General features: G+C 40.2%; 1 protein-coding gene across 18 annotated transcripts in view; it reads right to left on the bottom strand.

Moving 5' to 3' along the window:
* LOC139386606 (disco-interacting protein 2 homolog C-like) overlaps positions 1-13,059 on the bottom strand; it is a 243,132-nt gene extending 230,073 nt beyond the window's left edge. For 17 of the 18 annotated variants that reach the window (XR_011629081.1, XR_011629082.1, XM_071132302.1 and 14 more), the window contains exon 1: positions 12,737-13,049. Coding sequence is in view for 16 of the 18 variants with exons in the window: in XM_071132302.1 (XP_070988403.1) it covers positions 12,737-12,815 (79 nt within the window). In the remaining 2 variants the exon portion in view is untranslated. Of the gene's footprint in view, positions 1-12,736 lie in introns of all 18 variants that reach the window. The other variant, XM_071132301.1, reaches the window with a different exon arrangement.

Raw genomic sequence — 13,059 nt, 5'->3', positions numbered from 1 at the left:
AGGGCCACTCAGTTTAGAGGAGTAATCTAAGACAGATCCAGCTCAGAGAGGCCCAGCTCAGAGAGGCCCAGCTCAGAGAGGCCCAGGTCCTATACTCACAACAGAAGCAGATATTAATGTATTTAAAATGGAAAATTGATGTGTTCATGCAAAACAAAAAGTACATCGAATCATATCAATTAGTTTCCCTAATCAAACCAAATCACATCGAAGCGTTTCAAACTAAAATGTACCCTTCCTGCATCGTATCGGAGTCCATGTATCATGAAAGGAGCGATGCAAATTCCTAGGTAGGGAAGACCAGTAATAGACCTTTTAGGAATTTTCACCACACAAAGACATTCCAGCTAGTCTACATGCTTGTCATCAGCTGTCATTGTTCACATGCTTGAAGGCAGTCTTTGGAGGCAATGGTGTAAATATTCATTTCCCCTCTCTGCCAGGGGAGAGAACAACAAATCTGAGGGCTCACTGAAATGTCAGATGGTGAACAACAGTCATTTGTTTGGCTTTGACAGCATTCTGGACATAGACGGGTTGACATGCTCTAATACAGGAGGAGGAAGTGGTGGTGATAGTGGTTGGGGTCTGAGTAATTTCTGAAGGCACTGTATAGTAAAATACAGTATACCGCCCAGCCCTCCTACCAACAGTACCATGTCTGAAGTTAAATGACGTACAAGTCTTCAGAATCAATTGTGACTTAAATACTGGCTATGAAACATCTCTAAGAAGGGGACTAAGAGAGAAAGTCCTTACCCCATATGATCGGACTTACAATTCATGTATTATGTAACCATGACTGTGAATCAATAAACGTTACAATTCATGTATTATGTAACCATGACTGTGAATCAATAAACGTTACAATTCATGTATTATGTAACCATAACTGTGAATCAATAAATGTTACAATTCATGTATTATGTAACCATGACTGTGAATCAATAAACGTTACAATTCATGTATTATGTAACCATGACTGTGAATCAATAAACGTTACAATTCATGTATTATGTAACCATGACTGTGAATCAATAAACGTTACAATTCATGTATTATGTAACCATGACTGTGAATCAATAAACGTTACAATTCAAAATCAAATGGGAATGTCACTTCTGATGGTTTATGGTTGTACTGAACCGAACTGCTGAAAATCCTGTTCATTCAATGGTGAGGCATGAATGTATAACTAAAGCCTCTAGAAGACCAGAGAATACTTTCAGGCAACGCAGTCTCCGAGACCCTGGCATTGCATGTCATTTTCACAAGCAAGCATCAACTCAACAAGACACCGGAGTGTCCTCAACATGACACAACCTCTGTGCCATCTAGGAGGGGCAGTGCCATCATCACTCTCAACTTTCCCCACGAGTCACCCACAGCCAAGGAGGGAGGAGGAAAAAGCCATTGCTATGGCAACTGCCACTCCAAAAGCAAGAGAAGCAGGGACATGGGGGGGGGTCTGACTGAATCAGAGACAGTCGCAAATGGCACACTATTCCTTATATCGTGCACTACTTTTGATCAGAGCCCTATGATCCCTGGTCGAAAGTAGTGCACTACAAAAGGAAATAGGGTGCCATTTGGGACACAGAGAGTGAAAGCCAAGACTGAAAGATCAGGACGATGAAAACAAATATAGCCAGGCATCTACAGGTTGGCTACTAGAAAGGGAGTGATGATGTCGTAAGGTTTCTATTGACCTTTTCTGTGGACCTTGACCCTAGCCTGTCATAACTCATTCTCTATGATAAACGGTGAACACTGACATGCCTTCTCTTTGTATCTATGAGTGACTATCCGTGACATGCCTAGTAGCATTCACTGTGATCGTCGCAGGTATGCTGGTGTGTGTCCTTATCATTAGGGCAACGCGATAGAGAAGTGAGCACTTACGCCATTATTGGCATGTTTTAAAATCATTACGTCTCTAAAGGAGGGGCAGCTAACCTGCCATAATCTCAATCCAAAGGTCTTGGCTGCACCTGATTTTGATCCCAACTGAAAACTGCCAGAGAGAAGGCAGAGTGTCATCATAACTCAGCACCAGGCCCACACATTATGGCACTTTGACTCGCAACTGTGACATATTCTGTGAAATGCCACGGATAGAATTAAACATTCAAACAGAGTGAGAGCAAGGCTGTACGACACACTAGGGAGACTGCCAAAATAAATCAAGGTCATTTTATCCACCGTCGCTCTCCACAATATTATTGTGTTTTCATAAAATAGAATTGTGAGTTGCTTGCTTTTAAAAATGAAGAGTAGAAATGCACTTCACTTAGACAAAGAGGAGAAATGTCAGATTTTATCCAGAACAAAATAAAGCACTGTTCTTTACAACCACGACTATGAGATATTCTCTATTTTCCTTGGCTACTGTATAAATTGATCTGCAGGGTAATTCTCTCTGAATTGATGCATTCCAAATAAAGTGCATTAGACATATCTAAAGTATTGTAGCCTGCTGCATGTCGTGATGTCTTCCATACAAACACAGCCAGTCAAGGGCAGGCTGACTTTCATACAGAATGCTGATGTGTATTCAGTCCAACAATTCCAGGAATAAAACATAGGATGATATGTGCCTACTCTGTGCAGACCAAGAGTCCCAAATGGCACCCTATGGGCCCCGGTCGAAAGTAGTGCACTATACAGGGAATAGGGTGCCATTTGGAATAAAACAATAGGCCTACAGTGCCTTCAGAAAGTATTCACACCTCTGGACTTTTTCCACATTTTCTTGTGTTACAAAGTGGGATTAAAATGGATGTCAACGACCGACACAAAATACTCTGGAAAGTCAAAGTGGACGATTTATTTTTTATTAAAATGGAAAATCAAACATTTATATTTTTTGATTAGATAAGTATTCAAGCCCGAGTCAATACATGTTAGAATCATGTTTGGCAGCGATTACAGCTGTGAGTCTTTCTAGGTAACCCTGGGATTGTACAATATCTGCCCATTATTGTTTTTTAAAATTCTTCATGCTCTGTCAAGTTTGGTTGTTGATCATTGCTAGACAGCATTTAAGTCTCGCCATAGATTTAAGCCAATTTAAGTCAAAACTGTAATTAGTCCACTCAGGAACAGTCAACGTCATCTTGGTAAGCAATTGCAGTGTATATTTGGTCTGCGTTTGAGGTTATTGTCCTGCTGAAAAGGTGGACGTCTCCCAGTGTCTATTGAAAAGCAGACTGAACCAGTTTTTCCTCAAGAACTTTGTCTGTGCTTAGCTCTATTCCTTTCTTTGGATCTTAAAAAACTCCATAGTCCTTGCCGATGACAAGATTTGCCCCAACGACAACACTTCATATTCATGTACAAAATATAATTTTTTTGACATTTTTTTTGCAGTTTTACTTTAGTGCCTTTTTGCAAACCGGATGCATGTTTTGGAATACTTTAATTCTGTACAGGCTTCCTTCTTTTCACTCTGTCAATTAGGGTTGTATTGTGGAGTAACTACAATGTATCCACTCTCAGTTCTCCTATCATAGCCATTTAACTGTGTAACTGTTTTAAAGTTACCATTGGCCTCATGGTGAAATCCCTGAGCAGTTTCCTTCCTCCCTGTCAACTGAGTTAGGAAGGACGTCTGTATCTTTGTAGTGACTGGGTGTATTGATATACCATCCAAAGTGTCATTAATAACTTCACCATGCTCAAAGGGATAGTCTATGTCTGCTTTTTTTTATTTTTTACCCATCTACCAATTGGTGCCCTTTGCGAGGCATTGGAAAACCTCTCTGGTCGTTGAATCTGTGTTTAAAATTCACTGCTCGAATGAGGGACCTTACATATACAGTGAATTATTTTTTGAATTGTATTTAATATTTATTTATCTAGGCAAGTCAGTTAAGAACAAATTCTTATTTACAATGAAGGCATACACCGGCCAAACCCGGATGACAGTGGGCTAATTGTGCGCTGCCCTATGGGACTTCCAATTACAGCTGGATGTGATACAGCCTGGATTCAAACCAGGGACTGTAGTGATGCCTCTTGCACTGTAATCCAGTGCCTTAGACCGCTGCGCCACTCGGGAGCCCTAAAAGTATCCAGACCCCTTCCCTTTTTCCAGCCTTATTCTAAAAATGATTAAATTATTTTTGTTCCCCTCATCTACACACAATACATCAAAAGTACCATGCAAAAGCAGGTTTAGAAATGTTTGCACAAATAAAAAACAGAAATACCTTAATTACATAAGTATTCAGACACTTTGCTATGACACTCAAAATTGAGCTCGGGTGCATCCTGTTTCCATTTATCATCCTTGAGGTGTCCTTCAACTTGGAGTCCACCTGTGGTAAATTAGATTGATTGGACATGATTTGGAAAGGCCTACACCTGTCTATATAAGGTCATGTTAGAGCAATAACCAAGTCATGAGGTCGAACGAATTGTCCATAGAGCTCCGAAACAGGATTGTGTCGAGGAACAGATCTGGGGAAGGGTACCAAGAACACTGGATTGAAGGGCTCCAAGAACACAGTGAGCTCAATCATTCTTCAATGGAAGAAGTTTGAAACCACCAAGACTCTTCCTAGAGCTGGCTGCCCAGCCTAACTGAACAATCAGGATTTTTCAGAGGCAGGGACTGGGAGACTAGTCAGGATCAAGGGAAAGATGAACGCAGCAAACTACAGAGAGATCCTTGATGAAAATCTGCTCCAGAGTGCTCAGGACCTCAGACTTGATGAATGTTCACCTTCCAACAGGACAACGACCCTAATCACACAGCCAAGACAACGCAGGAGTGGCTTTGGGACAAGTCCGAATGTCTTTGAGTGGTCCAGCCAGAGCCCGGACTTTAACCCGATCAAACATCTCTTGTGAGGATGCTCCCCATCCAACCTGAGCTTGAGGATCTGTAGAGAAGAATGGGAGAAACTCCGCAAATACAGGTGTGCTAAGCTTGTAGCGTCATACCCAAGAAGACTCGAGGCTGTAATCGCTGCCAAAGGTGCTTTGTCATTTTGTGTGTGTGTGTGTGTGTGTAGATTGAGGGGGAAAAAACAATTGAATCAATTTTAGAATAAGGCTGTTAAGTAACAACAACAAAAAGTCAAGGAGTCTGAATACTTTCCGAATGCACTGTAATTGTGTGAGTAGAGAGATGGGAGTCATTAAAGAAATCATGTTAAACACCATTAATGCACACAGAGTGTAGTCCATACAACGCAACTGACTTGTTAAGCACATTTTTACTCTTGAAGTTTGTTAAGCTTGCCTTAAATATGTTGAAAACTTCAGTCAAATGTCAGCTTTCATTTTTTATTAATTTGTTTAAAATATATATATATATAATAATTCCACTTTGACATTATGGGGTATTGTGTATTGTGTGTAGATCAGTGACAAAATCTCCATTTAACACATTTCTCAATTCAGGCTGTAACAACAAATACTGAAAAAGTCAAGGGGTGTGAATACTTTCTGAAGGCACTTTATTTCATATTTCAACTGTAGGTCTATAGCTTCAAAACAGAGCAGACCGAGCTGTAATTACCAGTAGCTAGCTAGTACAGTGAGGAAAATACTTTATTTAGGGAGAGGATTCCTTGAGCTGTACGGCTTTAAAACAACAAACGTCTGAGGTCTCACAGAAACGGGCAACAGATCAGACCCAGATGTGACCAAGGAGAGGTTGGTGTATGAAACTCTAAAGGCGGGCAAAATTATCTCTACATCTCATCCCTTATGAAGAACTGGCTATTCAGGGAAATTTAACAGCGCTGTCTCCACTATGACGTATCACATTTCTGTATGTGTTAGGCTCGGGAGTTGAACAACTTCCATTTGGTGGAACCAGCGAGTGAGGTTAACCAAGTAGATAAAAGCAATTGAGTCTATTGACAGTTCAACTGTTATGCCATAGCTTTGTCAATACAGTACTGGTGTGAGAACAGGAATGAATAAATAAAATAGAAAGTGTGCAGGAGTGGACACCACATAACAATACTGAATGGTCCATCGGAGGCCATGACACTATTGGGCAATAAGTGATAAGAGTTCAGTGATTTATTAAATAAAACGAGTGCATGTGTCAAGTGCTGACCAAACATATCAGATTCCTTCAGACATTGGACAAGTAATTAACCAACCATACACGGAGTATACAAACCATTAACACCTGCTCTTTCCATGACAGACTGACCAGGTGAATCCAGGTGAAAGCTATGATCCCTTATTGATGCCACTTGTTTAAAAAATCAGTATAGATTAAGGGGAGGAGTCCGGTTAAAGAAGGATTTTTAAGCCTTGAGACAAAGATTGCGTATGTGTGCCATTTTAGAGGGTGAATGGGCAAGACAAAAGATTTAGGCCTCCTGAGTGGCGCAGCGGTCTAAGGCACTGTATCGCAGTGTTAGAAGTGCGTCACTACAGACCCGGGTTTGATCCCAGGCTGTGTCGCAGCCGTCTGGCACACAATTGGCCCAGCGTCATCCGGGTTAGGGGAGGGTTTGGCCAGCCGGAAAGTCCTTGTCCCATCGCGCTCTAACGACTCCTTGTGGCGGGCCGGGCGCATGCATAAGCCAACACGTGTCGCCAGTTGTACGGCGTTTCCTCCAATATATTGGTGCGGCTGGCTTACGGGTTAAGCGAGCAGTGTGTCAAGAAGCAGTGAGACTTGGCAGGATCGTGTTTCGGAGAACGCATAGCTCTCGACTGTTGCCTCTCCTGAGTCCGTAGGGGAGTTGCAGCTATGGGACAAGACTAACTACCAAATGGGGGAGAAAAAGGGGTAAAAAGTAAAACAAAAAATACATTTCTAAAAATAATTGAGTGCATTTTGAATGGGTATATGAAATACAAATGGTATAGAGAGAAATAGTCCTATAAATACTATATTAACTACAACCTAAAACCTATTACCTTGGAATATTGAAGTCTCATGTTAAAAGGAACCACCAGCTTTCATATGTTCTCATGTTCTGAGCAAGGAACTTAAACGTTAGCTTTTTTACATGGCACATATTGCACTTTTACTTTCTTCTCCAACACTTTGTTTTTGCATTATTTAAACTAAATTGAAAATGTTTCATTATTTATTTGAGGCTAAATAGATTTTTATTGATGTATTATATTAAGTTAAAATAAGTGTTCATTCAGTATTGTTGTAATTGTCATTATTACAAATTAATTAATTAATTAATTAATTAATTAATTAATCGGCCGATTAATCGGTATCGGCTTTTTTTGGTCCTCCAATAATCGGTATCGGTGTTGAAAAATCCTAATCGAACGACCTCTAATCCCTACAGACTACAGCCTCAGTAAAACTATAAAACAGTATAAGCGCTTAGCTTGTAAATCAGTTGTCTGACAGTCAGAACCTACTTCCCAAATGGCACCCTATTCCCTTCATAGCACACTACTTTTTGAACAGCACCCTGGTCAAAAGTAGTGCACTATATAGGGAATGCATCCAGAGAATTAAACCCCTGGCTAAAATAAGCCAAGGTGCAATAAGTGGACAGCTGCTGGACTGGTTTGACGTTACCATTCACCTGACAATCAGATTACGTCAGTCCGGACACCTGCTGACATGTTGTGCCCATGCCATGCTGACTGACCTCCGTTAATACTCTATCCACATAAAAAACATCACAAATCTCCTTGGCTTACAGCAGGAAGACTCGCACCATGGCAGGTCGTGTATGTACCTGTTTTGACCAGGATCAGATTTCCCATACGACTCCATGGTAGCGTTCTTAATGCCACACTATTCCCCCATTTAGAGCACTAATTCGGACCAATAGGTAATAGGGTGACATTTGGGAAGCTACTCCATGTGTGGAATGGCTCATTTAGGAATAATGAAACCAGGAGCAGCTTCTTCAACACTCTGCGATGTCGCTGTCTTTAAACTGAGCATACACTAAGGGCTCAGACACACCAATAGCTTTTGCTTGCCGAGAGTACTTAGCACCACTGAACATAATTTGCAAACCGAGTGCGCACCGACTTCACATGTAGAATCGCATTAAAAATGTCAGCAGTCCGACGTCTATAGTGGTTCCTAAAACAGCGCGCTGAACGATCGGCAGACGAACGCTACATCCACATTCAGTGCGATGTGTGCGAGCCTAAAGAGAGCGTGTGAATACCATCAGCTCACATAGCACTTCTGCAATGAGTCAATGACACAGTAACCATGTTTTGCAGACCACCTAGAACCCCAACCATGGGCCATATCAAGCATCTCAGAATAGGAGTGCTGATGTAGGATCAGTTCCCCCCCCCCTCTCTGTCCATGTAGGCTTTTTATTCATTGTAATCCAAAAGGTAAAACTGATCCAAAAATCAGCAGTCTTACTTGGAGATGCTTGATCCATAAAGCCCAAATTAATACAAGCTGAAATGGGAGTTGAGCTGCACTATCACTAGCTACCAAGAACAAGGCATTTGCTCTCAGGAATCCCAGTCAAAAGAGGCTGATCTGTAAATATAGCTCAAAATGTGAGAGGAGGTGAATAACTATGCATCTGTCTAATAAAGCTTATAAATAATGCAGAGCACCCAACTTATTTATGTAGAAGGCGTTTACATTTGATGCTGGATAACTCTCATAACCAAGTAGATTCCTGGTTTCTAAAACACATGAATCGGGAGGGAGTGAGTTTACCCTGTAATCATTAGAATTATTCCACTAATTACAGCATGACGAAATGAACTTCAACTTATATTGGTAACATAGACTACCTATCCAAAGTTACTGGTTGTCTGTTAGATTCCCTTCTCTTCCCACAGGGTTGTCCTCACAGCTATAGACTCAATTAGGCCTAGTTAAACAAGATAATATTTGAATAGACCAAGCAATGGAGATTTTTTTTAAAAGAGAGCATTATCAACATGCCCTTATTCAAACTCAAATAACTCTGCATTTAGCCTTTGCATTTCTTTGATATTGTTATGGAACATTTTCTATGTATTTATTTTCGAATGATTGCATTGGTAAGATGCTGATGCTGTCTACACCCGCCAACTGCAACAGAGAACAGAAAAGACTGTTCAGTTTCAGTGTTCAAATTTCTGGCTGCCCAGCTAGCACATCATGTTCTGAGAACCATACGTTTCTTAGAGCTTGGTGAGAACGTGGTCGTCCTATGGTTATTTTGCATACAACCTTCCCACAATGTTCTGGGAATGGTGCAGGATAGTTGCTTGGCTTTTGAAAATTCTGAGCACATTTCAGAACTTAAAAAAAGCTTTATATTCTTGGTATTTCATTACTTTAAAACAGAATGTTTCCCAAACATTACATTTAATTTAAATTGTGTTAATGTGCTAGGAAAGTTCTCCAACCGGTTTGACATTGGTAATGTCCTCAAATATACTGAACAAAAACTTCAATTAATTATGCCTTAATCTATGGATTTCTATTTTTTACCTTTATTTAACTACGCAGGTCAGTTAAGAACAAATTCTTATTTTCAATGACGGCCTAGGAACAGTGGGTTAACTGCCTGTTCAGGGGCAGAACGACAGATTTGTACCTTGTTAGCTCAGGGATTTGAACTTGCCACCTCAGGGATTTGAACTTGCAACCTTTCGGTTACTAGTCCAACTCTCTAACCACTAGGCTACCCTGCCACCCCAATTGACTTGGTAGTGGCGCAGCCATGGGTGGGCATAGGCCCAACCACTTGGGAGTCAGGCCCATCCAAATTATTTTTTCCCCACAAAAGGGCTTTATTACAGACAGAAATATTCATCATCTGTCCGAGTGATTGGTCTCAGACAATCCCGCAGGTGAAGAAGCCAGATGTGTAGGTCCTGGGCTGGCATGGTTACATGATCTGCGGTTGTGAGACCGGTTGGACGTACTGCCAAATTCTCTAAAACGACGATGGAGGCGGGTTATGGTAGAGAATTGAACATTAAATTCTCTGGCAGCACCTCTGGTGGACATTCCTGCAATCAGTGGCAGGTAGCCTAGTGGTTAGAGTGTTGGGCCAGGCGCCACAAGGTTGCTGGATCGACTCCCCAAGCTGACAAGGTAAAAATCTGCCGTTCTGCCCCTGAGCAAGGCGGTTAAACCCACTGTTCCCCGGGCTCCGAAGACATGGATGTTGATTTAAGGAACCACACCTCTCTGATTCAGAGGGGTTGTGTTAAATGAGAAGACACATTTCAGTTGAACGCATATAACTGACTAGGTACTGCAAGCTCCCTCAAAACTTCAGAGGCATTCTGTTATGTGACAAAACTGCACATTATAGAGTTGGCTTTTATTGTGCACATGTGTAATGATCATGCTGTTTAATCATCTTCTTGATATGCCGCACCTGTCAAGTGGATGGATTATCTTGGCAAAGGAGAAATGCTCACCAATAGGGATGTAAACAAATTTGTGCATAAGCTTTTTTTGTGCATATGGAACATTTATGGGATCTCTTATTTCAGCTCATGAAACATGGGATAAACACTTTACATGCTGCATTTATATTTTTGTTCAGTATACTTCCAAGTACATTAAGAAACAACGTTATTCTGTGTGAATTTCAGTACTTCCATACAAGTTCCGATTGTGTATATTTAATTTAATATTTTTTGTAAATTCTGTGAATATTCTAAAAAATTGTGTGACTCAAGCGATGTTCTCAGAACGTTCAGAGAATTTATGGTTCTCTTAGTTCTTGGCAATATTATTGGTAATGTTCTGAAATATTTATTCTACACATTGACATCAGTTAGCTTTAAATTCCATTCTCAGAACATTAAGAAAACTTTCAATAAAAATCAAGAAAACTTTAGTAGCGTTCAGAAAGTGTTCTAAGAATATATTTTTTAAACATTTACATTCTGTTCTCAGCATCAACAAAACAATCTTATCTTGTGTTCAGGTGTGTTGGCCACACCTGATCTTAATGAGTGTTTGTTTCCTTTGAAATGGGGTCTGTTTGAATAGACAAAAAATGAACAGCTTTCTATGTGTAAAAAAAAAAACATGGCACGCTAGCTCCATCCTGGTGGAGCAGTGGACCAATTCCAGGGATAGACAGGTTGGTTGTTTAGCAACAAAACCTACGCATGCACAACTATGGGAAAAACAGATGGGGTTGGCTTAGATTCTTGACAACATATATAAACTATATTTAATCTCCAATGTTTATTAAAAACAAATTCATTTTCCCAATGAGCAATTGTCTCAAATATATTGTTACTGTTGTTGGTTAGCTAGCTAGCGAATTGTGGTTATATTAGCATATATGTGACATCAATCAAAACAACTCAATACAAGACATGGTATCAAGAACAAGATAAAACTAGCTGAAACAAGCCACCTACAACTTCCCACGTGACAGTTTCTTGACATTGTTGCTAGCTATCTGGCCACACAGAATCACAACAGACTTCTACCCCATTGAATCACAAGCATTGTTTTTCCGTGAAGTTGTCAGCTAACCCGTCTATAGAGAAAATCAGATCATGGGTTCGAATCTCACTGATGCAATGTCACAATAAATCAAATAAACAGTTTGCATGATTAATGCCTAAGCAAATTCATTTAATGTGTCCTTCTGTATCTGTGCTTGGAGTTCTTTTTTTTAACCCAAAATAAGATAGCAGTGTTATTAAGTCATTCTGTGAATGTTTTAGGAAGTTATTCAAAAATCTTTAATGAACCTTTACATTTCGTTCTTAGGTGTTTATTTAAAGTTTTCATAACACTTTCACAACATTTAAAGAAGGTTCTCAGAATGTTATTAAAAAATACCTTCAAATAATCTATCATTTCAGTTCTCAGAGTTAATAAAACCTCACAGGAAAACGTTCAGGAAACCAAAGTAAAACGTTCTCAGAACCTCCCTGCAACCTAAAAATGTATGTTCACAAAACATGCGAAATGTTCACCTCTGTTCTCTGAATCGTTTAAAACCCGTTCCGTGTTACCAATCAGGAAACGTACAGCTTCGTCTTCACAACCAATGTGAAACCAAAAACATACGTTCCCACAACATTCAAGGAACCAAATGTGCTAGCTGGGTGAGCTCTCCAAATAAACAGGATACTTGCTCAATGCTCACGCCTCCCCATGAGAAACTAGAAAAACATTGCTAACGGCTCCGGCACCCGAAACGACACTCAGTGTCCGTTACAATTTAGGCCTCTAACAAATTTGAAAGAACATGTCAAATTGCAAGACCATAGACTGTAGGATAGTTGAGTCCATGGTCAACTTGACAAGCAAAATAATGAGAATCAATGTGTTTTTCTGTCTTCAAAAGCCACTTTGAAATTCGAAAATGTCATGATAAACGTGACGTTTAGACAACACTGATAGAATTAAAAGTGGGCTACTTTGTAGCACCGAAAAATATGTAGGCCTATTCCTCATCATTTAGTTCGCGACAATTCCTTGAATCAATCAAAAAAATTCCATCAGTTGATACATTTGACACTGATATCAATTTTGTATTGGCTTCTTGATTTGTCACAATGTTTATATTTCTAATATGCGACATCTGATTAGAACACAGTGCACTCTGTGGTGTGATACAAAAGTACAACGAATCTGATATTATGTAGCCAGCAAATAATCGTGATATTGCTCCGCATGAATTTGCGGCAGCACTCTGCTCATTGAATGCTCTATTTCCTTCCATTAATTCCCACACCGCTTTCCCTTTTATCAGCAGGAATGAATGTCAGTTACTCGGCAAATTCTGCTAAACATAACTATAACCTGGTGATATTAAATATGTATTACCCTCTGATAACTCCAGTTCCAGCTCTGCAAGTCTGGTTCGCACCTCCAAAGGAAGGGGTAACGTATCACGGTCCGCCATTCTGCTTTAAAATTACTTGGCTTTCTCTTCTCTTCTTCTCACTGAGTCCAGTAAAGTGTTTCAACACTGTCCTTTCTCCACAGAGCACCGATGCATTGGGCAAAAGAGGAGCGACTTGAGTATGAAATAGAAATGCGGAAAGTGTTTGGGCGAATATCGCTCGGCTCGCGTCTTTATTCAAGTCCCGCCATGGTTGGTTGTCCCTCTATTAAGAAAAGGTACTGCTGCTGTAATTCCAATGTCT

Source organism: Oncorhynchus clarkii, chromosome 28 (genome assembly GCF_045791955.1).
Source record: "Oncorhynchus clarkii lewisi isolate Uvic-CL-2024 chromosome 28, UVic_Ocla_1.0, whole genome shotgun sequence".
Lineage (NCBI taxonomy): Eukaryota > Metazoa > Chordata > Actinopteri > Salmoniformes > Salmonidae > Oncorhynchus > Oncorhynchus clarkii.
Note: the sequence above shows the minus strand (reverse complement) of the source record. Positions and strands in the feature narration are given on the sequence as shown.